At 29.5% G+C, this 16,386-nt stretch overlaps 2 protein-coding genes across 5 annotated transcripts; one reads left to right on the top strand and one right to left on the bottom strand.

Moving 5' to 3' along the window:
• On the bottom strand, window positions 1-2,956 carry LOC126833493 (uncharacterized). Of its 3 annotated transcripts, none has more exons than XM_050564889.1 (5): window positions 2,851-2,956; window positions 2,716-2,747; window positions 599-727; window positions 374-544; window positions 1-294 (listed from the first exon to the last, which is right to left on the bottom strand). In XM_050564889.1, exons 1-5 carry the CDS (start codon window positions 2,898-2,900, stop codon window positions 95-97), a joined length of 582 nt encoding a protein of 193 aa, XP_050420846.1. In that variant the 5' UTR covers window positions 2,901-2,956; the 3' UTR covers window positions 1-94. The 3 variants fall into 3 exon arrangements, with proteins under 3 accessions (XP_050420846.1, XP_050420838.1, XP_050420829.1); XM_050564881.1 differs by having other exon boundaries at window positions 374-622; window positions 659-727; XM_050564872.1 differs by having other exon boundaries at window positions 374-727.
• Window positions 2,957-7,581: 4,625 nt separating this feature from the next.
• LOC126833965 (uncharacterized) lies at window positions 7,582-16,122 on the top strand. Of its 2 annotated transcripts, XM_050565586.1 has the most exons (12): window positions 7,582-7,676; window positions 12,250-12,316; window positions 12,396-12,425; window positions 12,517-12,582; window positions 12,905-12,958; window positions 13,349-13,378; window positions 13,455-13,481; window positions 13,643-13,693; window positions 13,964-14,011; window positions 14,829-14,918; window positions 15,329-15,421; window positions 15,761-16,122. In XM_050565586.1, exons 2-12 carry the CDS (start codon window positions 12,256-12,258, stop codon window positions 16,006-16,008), a joined length of 798 nt encoding a protein of 265 aa, XP_050421543.1. In that variant the 5' UTR covers window positions 7,582-7,676; window positions 12,250-12,255; the 3' UTR covers window positions 16,009-16,122. The 2 variants fall into 2 exon arrangements, with proteins under 2 accessions (XP_050421543.1, XP_050421552.1); XM_050565595.1 differs by lacking the exon at window positions 13,964-14,011.
• The last annotated feature ends 264 nt before the right edge of the window (window positions 16,123-16,386 follow it).

Here is a 16,386-nt window from a genome sequence, read left to right as displayed (position 1 = left end):
TACGGTATTTGAATTTATTCTTTTATTTTCTTATTTTAAATTGCGATATAATCAGTTTACTAATTTTGAATTCAGATACATCAAATTAATTGTTTCATGAAATATGCATGGTTCCGTATCCTCGCATTCCGTTGAATCTTTCAATTTTCATCCCGTTGATACTAAGTGAACCTCCAGCCCATTGTATCAGCCGTACATCGTTTGCTTGAACTTCTGGGACTTTTATGCCATTGATAAAAAGTGCATCGTCTCTAAACCGCACGTGTACAAAACCTGAGATAGCATTTATACTTTCTGAAAAGTTTACAATGAATGAAATGTTATATAGTGTACCAATGATAGTAACCCTACCACGAGGCCAAATAAGACTTACCTCTGTTACCACCGGAATTAAGAGTCACCGTACCTCCATTACCCTGAATACTAAGACAACCACTGTAATCAAAATTCGCTCTGTAATCAAAATTTGGATCGTAAACTTCATAATGGCTTAATATTGGAGTATCTGTTTCGTTTGGTTCACTCGGTTCAATTGGTTCACTAGGTTCAATTGGTTCACTCGATTCAATTGTGTCACTCGGTTCAAATGGTTTACTAGGTTCAATTGGTTCACTCGGTTCAACTTGTTCACTCGATTCAATTGGGTCACTCGGTTCAAATGGTTCACGCTGTTTAATTGGTTCACTTGGTTTACCGTACTCGTTGTTAACATCATCCCATGTAGTACCTAAAACAAAGTGTTACCGACTGAAATATGAAATAATTAAATCTTAAGAACGACGTAGCTTTCATCGTTTATGTATTTATGTTTAGTTCAATTATTTTTGACATTTTCATGTCTTAGCTCTGGCACATAACCCTGGCAAATAACCGAAAAAGTTTTTCAGCCGAGTCTGCAACCACGAAAGAGCATTTTAATGTCTCGTTAAAATACCGAATAAATTTAAATTAGTTGTGGAATTATAATTAAAAAAAAAAAAAATTATATGGAGCTTCCAGTTACAGCATAAGGCCAAGGAGATAAAGAAATTATGTACAATCAAGTTTCTGGCTAAAATTGTAGTGTTTATTATCTGGCCAAAAGTAACTTAAAATAGAGAATTAAACTATTTTTAATTTATTATTTAGTTCTAATTTGAACGTTGAACGTACATATCTCTTGTCAAAAAGCGTTACCATAAAGCGTTACCTAAAAAGCGTTATCAAAAAAGCGTTACCAAAAAAGAAATGGGGTTGAAGATGAGGTTGGGGGTGGGAATGGGAATGGGGTTAGGGGTGAGAATTAGCCGGTAAATAACCGAAAAAAAGTGTTACCAAAAAAAGCGTTACGCTGTCACGCGCCACAAGGTAACAAAAAATACGAAGCGACGACGAAAGACAATTATCGGAAAGACCATTTCGAATATTAATCTGTTACGCTGTTATCTGATATGAGATAAGAGATATGATGTACGTTCAACGTTCAAATTAGAACTAAATAATAAATTCAAAATAGTTTAATTCTCTATGTTTTGGCCAGATAATAAAAACTACAATTTTAGCCAGAAAATTGATTGTACATAATTTTTTAATCTCCTTGGCCTTATGCTGTAACTGGAAGCTCCATGTAATTTTTTTTTTTTTAATTATAATTCCACAACTAATCTAAATTTATTCGGTACTTCAACGAGACATGAAAATGCTTTTTCGTGGTTGCAGACTAGGCTGAAAAACTTTTAGCTTTGATGCGGGGCTGAAGAGTTTTTGGTTTTAAAATGCTTTGTTGTGCGTTAGACGCGTTATATGTTATTCTTGAAAAAAATAACACCAATATTTCGTTTTGTCTGGTCTACATATCATTTATCACATTCTTCACATTGTGTTTTATAAATCCAGGATTTTTTCTTTTCCCCTATTTTATCTTTGGTACTACTTAATAGAGATTTTTAGTTATTAATTGTTGATGCAACTAGAGTTATACCGTATTTTTTTTTAATGTTTGTAAACCCGCTTAAAATAACTAGAAAATAAACCATACCCGATCTTTTAAATTTTTCATTGTCCCTCCTACTAAGCGTACTGGTTGTTCTAACTTCCCTTGACCATCTATGCTTATTAAGTAATCTAAAAATCATATTTACATCGTACCCATTAAATTTAGCTGATTCGGTAATTAATTTAAGTTCTTTAACAAAATCATTTTTAACATATCAACTAAAAAAATGCATATGACTTAATTTCGTAGCTTACAATTTGTTTTTTAACGTACAAAGATATTAAATTAAATAATTAGACATTTTGATGGAGAGTTTCCATTAAAACTACTTGGTTAATAAAAAATAATTGTATCATCCTAATCAATCGGTATATTCGGTTATTTATGGTTATATGTATAGTTCACTTTCATTAAAAAAATTATTTTAATTAAAATATATTGTTTAAAAAATGCACAACTTCGCTGACATGACACTGCAATTAATTTTTTTAATTTTTAATTAAATTATTTATCGCCAAAATTATAATAATAATATAACAAAATAATGTACTGTGTAATATTCATACTTAAAAGTTACTACCATCTATAACTTCTCCTACAATGTTATTTCCGAACTCAGTCATAATAATTACTAAAAAGACTATTTTCTCCACATCACCAACCAATATGCTTTGACCCCACTATGACACGACCTCATTGAGTTATTTTGTTTAATACCAAATCTTATATTATATAGTTACCTTTAAATGGCGGATTATCACCTCCACCACACCTGAAACATAAACGTTTATATTTAAAATAATAACGAAGACACAAAAACTCTATAGTTGATGAAATATTTCCAAGTTACCAAAAACAAAAAAAAAAATACTTACGCCACGTATGCTGCCAGACTAAGCAAGAGAATTATTTTAATATTTGTCATGTTAACTGTTATGATATACGTACTAATTCGACTGCACTAAAATATTCAGTGTTTTCAGTACTTATAAGACCAAAGTAAACGATTATGTCTACAAATGATTACACAGTTGGGGATACAGAAGGCCTTAAGTTAGTAAAATAAATAAAAATACATACTAATATCTGTTTTCAAGACCATATAACTGTCTATAAAAAGACTCGAGTTATTTATAATTATATAATTGACATTTTTGTCGATATTAATTTAACGTTCATTACAATGTGAAATTATTATAATAAAAACTATGTATTAATTTAGAGCATAATATTTTACGAAAAAACAAGATATCAGAAATGTTATAAACAAAAACAAAGTTAAAAAAATATATTGTATTGAGTAGCTCATAAATTGTAACCAAAGTTAATTTCAAAACAATTACCTATTTTAACCCATAGTAATAAAATCACTACCAATAAAAACGCATAGTTGCGAATCCAATGACAATGGCAAAAACATGTCTGCTGTTCGCGCTTTTGAATGAAAATTGTTAAATAAAATATTATGATGGAAAAAATTCCAAAAACAGAGACAGTTTTTTCTTAATGTTCACACAAAATATATATTGTTCACAATATTTTGTTGAAGCATTGATCCATGTACAATACATGGTAAACATTTTAAAAACATTTCTTTGCCGTTTTGTTCTCCCCTTATAACAATTTCTGCGGATAGGTTGGAAAGAATTCTTCCAAGGGTCTCACACCTGACGTAAAAACCGACTAAAGTGACGTTGAGACCGAAAGTGGCCTTTCTACAGGACCACTTCACTTGAGACACACCTTCCTCGGCCTACAATTAGCGCCCAGCGCTACTAGTCGGTCCACTGTCATAGGGGAGACCTCCGGGGTGAGCCACTAAAGCCAAGGGTACGCCTGTCTCCTTATAACAAAATAGTTAATTTAGTTTTGCACATTGGTTGAGCTGTTATACCATAAATTAAATATACTATAGATAAACAATGTCCATGTTATGATAAAAAAACGCATACAACACAAATATTTTAGTGTGAATTGGGGACGCTGGTAGTGCTCAATGGTGGGAAGGGTGGTGGAAACGTGCGGCATCGCTAAAAACAGCATAAAACATATTATGTGATCCACTGGCAATCCATTCTGAGCCTTAGTGACAGAAAAACTAACTACAAAAAGAGCTTCCAGCCGTTCTGTATGCATTGTTTATCTATATCATATTTAAACTAAGGTTATAGAGAGAAAATACTTGAATAGGCTGGCTAATTGAAGAATTCAGTGGAGTGGTAAAAAAATTATAAAAAAAAGACATGAAAATAAATTCATTTAAAAAAAAACATAGCGTAGTATAACTCTCAGTATTACACATAAATAAACAGTATCAAGAAAATGCGTTATACTTTTTAATACCTAATAATTAGTCAGAAACTTTCTCATATTATGTTTAAGTAAGCAAACCATTACATACATATTATTATAATATTATATTATACTCGTATTAACCATATTATCTAAAAACTATTACACTTTGATTATAGAAATATCCGCCCCTCTTCTCTTTCATTATATTATTAATTACATATTTTGTTTTAAAAACATGTAAAACGTTTTTTTTTTATAGGTTTTATAAGAATGTACTAATTATTTTGAAAAGTCAAATTTCAAGGTAAATAAATTATGAAGTAAAATGTGGTAAACATTTGATAGCTGGTGGTTATGGTTAGAAAAAAAATAGACATTACCGCTTAGGTGCTTAGCTTTAAAACTTTTTATGTTTTTATAAAACGAAGATGCTCTATAAAATATCATTGGTACAATAATAATATTATACACAACTATTTACTGACAATTTTTTTTTTATGTGGTTTTATCTGTGTCACGGTCACGAAATATAACGCGCAAAGGACAACAATTTTTTTTTACATAGCATACTTCGATACTAATTCGAATAAACAGTGCGATTCGATTCGACTCGAGGTGTCTTTTTTATGGCACGATTGATAAAAACAATATAAGTATAGATATGGAAAATATTGGTTCGTAGTTGTTTTTCGTTTTCTTTTATTTACATGACCGTTGAGAAGAGTGTTTGTATAAAAAATTCGTACACTGCGCAACGAAACAATTCTAATAACAGTTTAAACCGAAAAAATGCCGCTTATTTACATATTTGAAATAAAATTATAATCACCTTATATTTGCTATACTGGGTGATTCACTTCGGGTAAGACACTCATTTTCTGGGGAAGTATTACTATTTTGAACGTGATTTTTTTCCTGTACTGTTAGTTACTTATTGTACTATATTTTATACAGTTTTTTTACTATAAGTTGCGAGTATAATAATAACGACTGTTTCTTGGTAGCCTTAAATTGCAAAAAAGTTAATAATAATAATATTGTAGTATAAATACATATTATTATTATTATTATAATACAAGATGTACGATGGAACCTCCTTCTTTTTAAAAAGCTTACCTAAAAATAACCGATGAAAGTCTATTTTTTTTTTTTTTTTGTAATGTTTTTTAGTAACATAAACTCTATAACATGTATCCAAATTTTCAAACTGATATGTTAAAAAACAGAATTAGAAATTAAATTTGAATGTTTGTTTGGTTCATCCTGAAAAGTTGCAAAAAACGAGATACGACCCTTTTCGTTGGGGCAGTCGATATTCAAAAACGGTGATCGTCGTGTAGACTTTGTCTAGAATTGAAAAACACCCTAACCTAACCGAGGGCCTCTTACACGTCTAAAGACGCAGAAAAGAAGTAGAAAAATAATGTGCACGTGTATTGTTCAAATAATTCGAACAAAAAATGTTTTTATACTAAACGCAAAAAATATCATGATCACTCCATGTAGCAAATTTATCGGTCTTAAAAAAGAAAAACAATAGATATTAGATATGTTGCTTACACATTTTATAAAAGCCATACCACATTATCTGATTTCAACATACGAGTACCTATAAAAATGCATAATATTTAAAGCTACACGGTCTCATGGCAAGATATTTGAGCAAAATTAATTAAAAAATGTAATGAAAAAAAATCATAAACGCATAATACGCTGATAGGCTAAATGCACCGGCATTCTAAACATTGAATCACAACTAACACTTGAAACTTCAATGTTCAAACAACAAAAATTAAGTTTCAAGTTTATGGCAGGAGGAAGGGTGGAGTGTAGTATTATTTGTATCTGCACGCATTTCCCAACCGCACTTCCCCTCCCATCATAACTTTAAAACACTTATAACTTTAAAAATAATTATCCGAAACTGGTTATCGACCAGTCAACATTTTTAGTACATTATTCTGAACTTGACCATGGATGAAATAAGTGTAATACTGATAATTAGGGGAGGGGGTTGCATAAATTAGATGACTGGGGGCGCCAAAATTTCAAATACGGCCCCGTGGTTGGGCTATTTTTAAACAAAAACATATTTTAACAGAACTGAACTACACGGTTGCCATGTAGTTTTGTTTGCATGTAACATAATAAACATTTATGAATGGGTTAAACAGTATTTTTTCTAGTTGACATTATTGTAGACTATTTTTGTGTTAGGCCATTTTGTGCAAAACATAATTTTGTTTGTAGATATTTAAAAAAATGAACTATTTTCAAAACATTGAATCATGGATATGCTATAGTATTATGGTCCGGATAACCACCATGATTTTTTTTATGAGGTACAACTATACTCGTATGTATACTGCAAATCGAAGTAAGATATTTTCGTATATTGTGTAATTTTTGTTTTTTAAACTCCTCTCTCTACAAGCGTCTTGACCGTTGTCCTGTTCTCCAGCAGGTTGGCCTTAAGCTCCGCCTGCATCAGACTCTTCAGAGCCGTCTCGTTATGCCTTTGAAAATCCATAAGCCAGTCAAGTCCGCTCATAATCTTGCGATAAGTGTCGGCCCTCGTGGCCATTGACTTCTTTTTAATTACTGTTAAGTCCGTCGAAGAGGAGGAGGAAGAGTTCCGCTCATCGGTCTCCTGCTTCCTCTTGGAAGTAACAAAGCTTCTTTCAACAGCCATTAGACTTCTTTCGCTGTCCACGATAGCCCAAAAACATATCCATGTTAAACAATTTGTGCTCGTTTATACGACTGTAAACATTATTTGGTTACCCAAATCGAGCCTGCGATTTAATAACGTGCACCTAACGTCGAAAAATACTGAGTCTTTAGAATTTCATGGCCTCTCTGTATAGAAGCAGTGAAAAGTATAATAAAATATGTAACTACGAGTGTAGGGAAAAAATAATTTTTCAAATGTTCATATTTTCTGAGAAATTGAATGTCTTACAAACAGATATAGCACACTGTATAAGCTTTAAAATAAGTATAGCGAGTACACTCATTGTATTAGCCTCAAAGTCCCTTTTACACACTACACGTGCAATTTCTAAGAACTCAAACTCTACTAAAATTTTTAAACAAAATTCAACTATCTTTGGTCAAAATGGTTTATCGAGGGATTCCAAAGTGTACTATATGAGTGAAAAATTCTTTTACGTAAAACATTAAAAGGAAATAATCAGAACTCCACGTCAGAGTTATGTAGATATGTAATCATATTGAAAAAAATAATCCAGCTGTGCAAATACAACATAAAGGCACACTGCAAAATATGATTTGATTTTACTTTTCGGTTGAAATTGAGTGTGTAGACAAGAGGCAAGAAAGACACCAATGCATCAAAAAAGCCGATCGTTTTCTTAAATTTGTAATAAATTTAATAATTTAAGACGTAAGTAACACCATCAAGCTTTAAAAGTTTTATGTACGCTTGTAATATTATAATATAGGTAAATTTGAAAATAAATTCATTTGAAATGTATTTTAGATAAAAAATTTTATTTTATTTTTTGTGTCTTGAATACATTTTGTTCAAGTAAAAATCGAATTATAGATAGGTATTAAAAATAGTTTTTTTAAATTATTCCAACAAATCTCTCTCAAAAAAATATATAAGTATATAATTTTTAAGGTTATAGTATCCCTAACCCCCCCCCCCCTTCTGATCTATCTCCGCCAACGGTCATGCGATTTCTCAAAAGCAAACATAGTTTAAAATTAAGTTTTATAAAAATGCACGACAATGCTATTTTGTGGAACATGCAAAGTTAATTTTGAATGTATTATTGTGTAGTGTAGCATACTTCATAATAGTTTGGAATGCTCAATGTAGCATTATATTGGTATTAATATTAATATGCGATTGCAATTATTGTCATCGTGGTTATGTCGAAACCTTTGGTGTTGGGTGTCCTGGGCCCGTCGGTTGACACGAGCCAATCGCCTAGTTAGTCAGTCGAAATGCAGTAGTACGTTACAGTGGAACCTCTTATAGCTACAGAAACTCTTAAAAGTTAAGTTTTATTTTAAAAGTGTAATCCGTATTCAACAGTATAAGTTTAATAATAAAAATCTACAATTGATTTTAGTTCATAAATCATATTGGTTATTCTTTCTTTTTCAAAAACACCTTCTTTTTGTCCGGCCTATCCATTTACATCATCCGGTGGCAACGGTAACCCATTATAACAGTGGGCGAACTTACGGATTCCGGCTTTAAAAAAGGGGTGTCTGTTTGCCTTCGAGGTAACCAATTTCTTTTTACATAATATAATAGTGCGAAAAGTGTGCCTACGCCGTTTAGTTTCGTGTCGAAAAATTAAATATCATTCATGATGAAGTTAAATATCATTTTCAAAATTTAATTTTGTTTAAAAATAATTTTTTTAAGTTCGCAAAAATAACAAAATCTCACAGAACACGTTATTTCTTACTTAAACTGAATTGTTTCGCGAAACAAGCAAAATATGAGGAAGTATCCACTGTATAAAAAAATCTGAAAGAAATAAAAAAAAAACTGTCATCCCCGCCGGATAAATGGTGTTCCAAATTTGGAAAATTTTAATATAAATTAAAACAATTTGGCTGAAATTTAGTCAATTACTTTTTAAACAAAATGAGTATCAGATTCATGTTGCTCACACACAGAACTGGAATGGTAAGGTCAAATTCATGAGTTTTAAGGTTCCTTGAAATTTGTCTAAGTTCAAAACCTGTTTTCAAAATAGTCTACTTAAAATGTTTGCCTTATATATCTCTTAACATTCAATTTATTACACAGCCCCCTGTTTTTGGGCCTCCACTTTAAAGACTCTATTTAATCTCATTTTACGAAAAATGAGAATAAAACACTAATGGGCAAATTTATGCAAAAGAAATGGTAATATTTAAAAACTAGATTAAATTTCCTTTAAAACCAATACAACCATACAATACTCATTGCGCCACTCTTCGCCCCTCTTATACTTTTTTCTTCTAAAGTTACAAAACAAAAATAACAAGACAATTTTTTGAAAATTTTCTTTAATTTTTATTCGTACTTACCTTGCTTAAAAGCATCCATATCAAAGTTTTACTGCTTAAATATAACTATTTTAAAAATAACTTCAAAATAGTCGTAGTTGTAATAATTATTACAACTTATAAGCAACAGAATTGACGCTGATAACAATGCGAGATAACATAAATTTGTTCAACCATGTCTTAAAACTGCGTCTTAAAAAGTATAAAATAACCCTCCAGGGGTCTTGATAACCATATAGGACAGGTGAACTAGAAAAACGTGAGGCGCATCTTTCTACTTAGATATTAAGACCTAAGCTTTCATGCTAATGCATTAAGTTGTCTCTCATAATGCTGTCTCTCTAACCGAACGGATCAGAAAGTGATAGTATGACTTTTTATCGGAAATGAAATTTAATGGATTTCCGTGCCACTTGCCTTAAATTTCATTGCAAATTGAAAAGACTTAATTGCTATTCTCTCCAAAGTTTGTTTTATGTATGTCGCTCATCAACCACGTAATATTAACGTTTTTATCTTTATTTTAAATAATATAATTACTGTCTAGCTATAGGTATAATTATTTTTATAAGTATGATATATGCTGGGACCTCCGCCCCCATGTTTATATATATCTGATTTAAGGTTTATTTAATATTAGCTCATTATTATTAATTTTATCATTAGTTTTTTTTTTGTTTTTATATTTTCTCTTTTAGTCTATCCATCCTATTCTCCTCTCTTGAGCGGCTACATAGCCGGCATATTTACGGGTGCAAACAATATGCCATCAATTAGGGGATTGTAGCCCCGGAACACTAGGGGAAACCGACAGTTTTCTAGTGCAGTGTAGTAATACTTTATTAAAATCTGAGTCACCTGAAAATCTTTTCTCTAATTTTAATGAAGCAGGCCTATCCGAAATACCTACTGTAAAATATATTCCTAGCGCAAAGTCTTCACAGCCGAAATTAGAAGAAAATCAAGAAGTTCGACCAGATAACAATGGCTCAACCATCGTACATGACTGTTGAGCGGGCCCTTCGAGTGATTCCGGTATTCGATGCAGAGAGTGTAGACGCCAATCAAGCATTTCAAAATGCTTGTGATTTTACAATATTAAATGTTGATCCGACGCAAATGAACAACTTTAGAAAGGAAATTACAACGAGGTTAACAGACAAAGCATATAAGGCAATTCGGTACAAGGAAATCAAAACATACAACGACTTAGTCAATGCATTTAATGCAACCATAGACAGGAAACATACATTAGCTCATTTACATTCTAAACTAGCTATGTCCCGGTTAGCACAAGGTGAGACAATTCAACAGTATTCCGATAGAGCAGAGCAACTTTTTTACGACATCCTAGAAACATCTATGTCTACAGGAGGATTGGTTAATCAGTCGGAATTCAGTTGTACATTATAGAAGAACCTTTTATAGTTACAGAAACTTATAAAAGTTAGGTTTTATTTTAAAAGTGTAATCAGTATAAGTTTAATAATAATGATCTACATTTTATTTTAGATCATAAAACATATTGGTTATTCTTTTTTTTTCTTCAAAAACACCTTCTTTTTGTCCGGCCTATCCATTCACATCAATTGGAAAATATATGTTGTCATATTTTTTAATAAGGCTTATAATTTTATATCTAATATTTTTTTATAAAACAGATATTAAATACTTTCTAGTAAGTTATTCTATTTTGATTATAACATATAGACTTTAAGTTTAAATCTATGATGGGTCAAGTAACAAGCAGTATGCGTAGTTCAGTTTAGACGTATGAAAATTAGATGTACCTACAATATTTTCAAAAAAGTAAACTCTATATTTTATGATATTTATTAAAATGATAAATACATTTTTATGCTTTGTATTTTAAATAGTTTAACTTAACTATTTCACACAATAATTTTTAAACAGTAACAGAAACCTATTTTAGCTACTCGCTTTTTTGTCAGTCCGGTACAGAATTTTAAATATATTTTAAGTCTTTATTTTAGTTTTCAAATCTCTAACCCATCGAAAAGTTGGTTTCAAAAGCGATTTCACGCAAACAAGACTAGAAATGAAAAACAAATACTATTTAAATAGAAACGTTTTTTTTTACAGATTGCCTAAAAAACTAGTCATGAATTTTTTATAGCTATGAAAATACTTGTAAGATTTAAAACGAAATCGTGGGGCACATGCAATATATAGTAAAGAATGTAGAGTGTGTAACGATCGTTGAGAAAACTCACACAGCACTTCATATAATTTTCAGTGCTATAAAACTACTAGCGACTTAGGTGATTATTCATGCATCTGTTATATATTGCATGCACCCCACGTTTTCTTTTTAGATCATACAACTATTCTAATGGCTATTAAAAATTAATTTTCACAAATTTTCAGGACAACCTGTATGGGGTTAGGAATCTGTCTGGGGCCACGATAAATTATTTAAAATTTTTTAGACCGTTTTATTACATTTTCCTTGTAAATTCACCAAACTACCGATTTTGTGCATCTTTTTTATGGTTTACTAATTTAAACTTCGGTCCAGTAAAGTACTTTTTAAGTACGATTTTTATCTTGCTATATAAAAAACAGCTATTTTCTCTTAATCTTACCTTACCTAATGGAAAAAATTGAACCCTGAATATGTTGATGGCAGTGTCCCATATGTCCTTTCCCACCTCTCCCCTTTCCTCTCATTATCTGCAATATCTTTATTTTATGTGGAAACGTAGTCCCATTATTTAATAATTATTATTGAATGACTAGCAAAACAAAATATAGCCAAATAAAAATCATTTTAGTAATCTAGGAAATATTGTGGGTTTTGCCAAAAAAAAATCAAAAAATTTTTTGTTAAATAAAAAAAAGACTTGTAATACCAAAATCATCTCATCTCTAATGGCGTCTGTGACTAATATAAATTATAATTTTGTTTATTATAATTACAGGGAAATATGAACATTTTTAGCTTTTTAATATCATTCGTCTTTGTAAGAGTTTCAACTTACAGTTTAAGTAATTATTTCATATCCACATTTACCTGATTTTAGTAGTTAAAAATTAGTAAAGAATCAATATTTCACTTTTCTTACAGAAAATTATATAAAGGATGTTGTCATTACAAGTCAGTACAATTTTTTTTTGTAATGATATATTTTTAAATATATAATTTAACTGTTTTTTTTTTTATATTTAATTTAAAATATTTACTACAGACGCACACATCAAGCTTGCTTATAATATGAATAATATTACTACAAAAGATAATGTTGTAGCAGCAAGTAAGATATATATTTACAATTATTATACAAATATATAATTGTTTGGTATAATTTTTTGACTGTCGAGTTGTTTATAAATTAAAAATTATAGTTTGTAGAAACAGTTCGAAAAGTTTATAAGATACATAGAACAATTTTTCTAAATACTGCGTGTTTTATTAAAGTTATAAAAATAATTTAGATTTAGATTTAGAGTAGTAGTGGTTATTAGTCATATTTTAAAGCAAGGTGTAAGCAAGTGCTTATTCTGATGATTTATATCAGTACTATGATTTTGTTTAAAAATTGTATGATAGCTAAAACCTTTATTTATTTATTCCAGATGGATTGGAGCATGTACTTAAAAAAATTATTGAGAAAACTGACTATGATTTAGGTAGATATAATTTTATAGTAAAACAAATAAAGATAAAAATAAAATATATATAATTGATAATAATTATAAGTATTATTAGTGTAATAATATAACAAATGTTTCCTTTCATTGATGGAAAACTAATACAAAAAATAACATACAAATTGTCACACAACTGCTCCGCAAATTTGTCAGAAATAAAAATTTTAAGTTTTCCTCCAGAATCTAAATGAAATATTTATGAATAATCTGATAATAACATAGTGAACCTCATCTAGCAATTGTATTTTGTTGTAACCGGCACATCTCCTTCAATTTAGCAATTTTATTTTCATAAACTTTTTTCCAGTTTATATAAAAATAATATAAAAATTAAATCGTGGCCATTATTATATGTAATGTTAATTTTAGGAATGATGAATAACATGATTGCTATACCGGGTAATATTTTCAATGTATATTATTTCCACACAGTTGATTGGTATTCACAGTACACAATGTTTTTTTTTATTTTCAGAATATCAATATCTTAACAGCTGGATTGGTAACCACATATTTAAACTGTATATATTTTGCAATACTTTACACAAATATATTATTTGTACATATAAAGAATAATCATAATATATTGTATATTATATACATAAATATTGGGTTCAATCACAATAAATAAATAGTTAACATGTATTTTATGTAAATTTACAGAATGCAAAGGTTCCCAAGCAACTTTGCGATTAGAAATACAAAACGAGTTAGGTAAATATAACATTTAACATTTTTAAGCGAATATTTTCAAAATCTTTTATTTCTTTATTCTAAAGAAAAACGTACTTAAATAAGACGAATTTTATTACGTTTTATGTTATTCGCATAAGCTTAGATCAAAAAACAATTTAAACAGTCAGCTCAAAAGTTGCAATTAGAAATAAGTCAATATCAACACGATAATTTGCATTAGTTATTTGATCTAATAATATTTCAGTTTTAAGTGGTTTTTATTTGATATTATATATATATTTGTTACAGACATTGCTGTTCCTAAAATTTCAGACCGAAATATTTTTGCACATACTCGTAAATAGCCTTGTTTGAATTAAAATGTATATTAAATATAAATATGAACAATTTCTTGGCTAAACGATTTAGGTTGACGAATGCTTGTGGTTTAACAGAAAACACATAATGCAGCCGTATGAGGAAGTTCATTTAAAATGTTCTGGAACCTACTTTTTTCATATAAACCTCGGCCGTTAGGGGTTTTGCCTCTTGTGCACTTCCAGTTTTATCTATTATTATAAGATGTATAGATGTTTTTTTGCATTAAGGTACATATAATTGAACATAATCTATTAACCCAATGTGTCCTTGGATATATTTCTGAATAGGCCAAAACATTATTAGCAAAAATTAAAAATTCTAAATGTCTCAAAAACAATCAAACGTAATATACAAACATTTGTAATAAACTATGACGAAGGAGGCGATGTTGAATGTTTTAAGTATTTAGGATCTTTTTTACAAATGAACAGTGAAGATGATAAGGATGTCAAATATAGGATTAAGTGTATTAGGATTAACTGTAGAGATACGTCAGGTGTTTTATGTGCCATAAATATTCAGATAAAACTTAAAGGTAAGTTTTACAAGAGTGCAGTAAGACCTACTATGCTGTATGATTCGATTTATAAGCAGTTGGCAGTAAAACATAATAGAGAATTAGTGTATAAATAAATTTAAACAAAACACAGCTAAACTATGCTAGTATAGTAAGATTATTTACTGTTTTTTATGTAAAAATATTATGAAACACTTATTTGAATAATAATTATTTTTATCAATAATATTATATTAGTCATTTTTTATTAACACCGTCATTTTATCATGTTTGCAGATTTAAGAAGCTTATATTTAACAGAACTTGGAGAGGAAAGAAGAAAATTTACTCAAACAGCTTTAAAAAATATATTGAACCGGACAATAAGTAAATATTAGTATAGAGTTGTAATGGATGTTTATCTTTTATGTATATAAAAAATTATTATGAAAAATATTTATTTTTATGTATATTGCGTGGGGGGAGGTGATCTGAGGTGTTGGTGAGGGGGACAGCAAAGTACATCAAAGAGTCGATGGAGTCATTGCATTAACCAACCGTTTAATTTCACGTTTTTTTGGCCCAATTTCGTTATAAAAATTAAAATTTAATCGTTTAAGCCACTTGTAATAAAATTCGAATAAAGTAAGAATACTTTATTAAAACTTCAATACTAGTGGCTGGTTGTACAAGCAAATTAGTACTATCAAAATTCTTTCAAATTTAATGCAAATAAAAACCTATTACAAGCAACTAAATTATTTTTTAACGAAATAGTCGTTTATTAACTTTTGCAGATTATGGAGACCCAGAAAATGTGACCAAGCTTATACAAGAAAGAACAATTCATGGGACAGACGCTTTAGAAAATAGATTTTTCCGTGCATTAGGTAAGTGGCGTATAAAGTTGGAATGGTCTTAAACCATTATTTAATAAATGTATACCCATAAATTAAATGCGCATATTAACGTCAGTTGTTCTACAAGTTGTGTTATTAGGATAATTTAATACAATATATCAAGGATACAACTAGTTTTATTTTTTGGCAATGAACTTAATAAGTGATAACTAGAATAGACATTTTTTATTTTATAATAATATCTAGACTCTACAAAGTACTAACACATACTTTTATAAAATACAAATAGCTGCTTAATAAGAACAGCATACATATTTTATTATTATTTTATTTTTAAGTAACGTAGTTTTGTTTTTTTAAATTTTTTAGCTGGACCTGAAAAGGAAATATCATTATTATGGACATGCAGTTTGATAGCATTGTTCATGAACACAAAATTTCCACGGTTTTATATAAAAGAAATTGAGACTAACTCTAATGATACGTCATGTATTATGATATACAATGATTACTCTATAAAAAAAACATACAGTAAAATTGAGGGCGAATGGTGCGAAGTTATCGTCAACGAATTAGGCAATGAAGAAGCACAACCACTAAAGGAACAATTATTATAATGATTTAGATTTTATTATATTTAAAATAAAACATTTACATTTTGCATTTTTATCCAAGTTGTTAATTTACAATGGAATGTAATTCAAAATAAACAGTTTTATTCATGATTATAATCATATTTGTTGCTTATGTGTTGGTTTAAACAGATACTATTTATTTTTACCATATTATACACAACCATCTGTCGACAGTTTTCCGCCATTATTAATATCTAGTAAGTTGAAGGTAATTCAGCACAACTTCCATCTATCTCTCTCTGGGTCATCATTGTGATTCTTAGTCAATTATACCATTTCTCGGATCATTCCTTTTAGAGCCTGCCACACGTCATGTTCTTGTTCAATCTCTCCCCATAAAAAAAAAGCCAACCATTTACT

This window comes from Adelges cooleyi, unplaced genomic scaffold (assembly GCF_023614345.1).
Source record: "Adelges cooleyi isolate 19-005CV unplaced genomic scaffold, UGA_ACOO_1.1 ACOO_flye_CR_arks_rails_tigmint_CR_PRNA_1, whole genome shotgun sequence".
In the NCBI taxonomy this organism is placed as follows: domain Eukaryota; kingdom Metazoa; phylum Arthropoda; class Insecta; order Hemiptera; family Adelgidae; genus Adelges; species Adelges cooleyi.
The sequence above is the reverse complement of the archived record's forward strand: the minus strand, read 5'-3'. Positions and strand labels throughout refer to the sequence as shown.

Bases quoted from the DNA above. Each gene is read 5' to 3' on its own strand.
- LOC126833965 (XM_050565586.1), top strand. From the start codon at position 12,256: ATGAACATTTTTAGCTTTTTAATATCATTCGTCTTTGTAAGAGTTTCA. The intron at 12,426-12,516 runs GTCAGTACAATT...TATTTACTACAG, and splicing joins AAAGGATGTTGTCATTACAA to ACGCACACATCAAGCTTGCT. The intron at 15,422-15,760 runs GTAAGTGGCGTA...TAAATTTTTTAG, and splicing joins TAGATTTTTCCGTGCATTAG to CTGGACCTGAAAAGGAAATA.
- LOC126833493 (XM_050564872.1), bottom strand. From the start codon at position 2,900: ATGACAAATATTAAAATAATTCTCTTGCTTAGTCTGGCAGCATACGTG. The intron at 728-2,715 runs GTAACTATATAA...ACTTTGTTTTAG, and splicing joins TGATAATCCGCCATTTAAAG to GTACTACATGGGATGATGTT. The intron at 295-373 runs GTAAGTCTTATT...TAAACTTTTCAG, and splicing joins TAATTCCGGTGGTAACAGAG to AAAGTATAAATGCTATCTCA.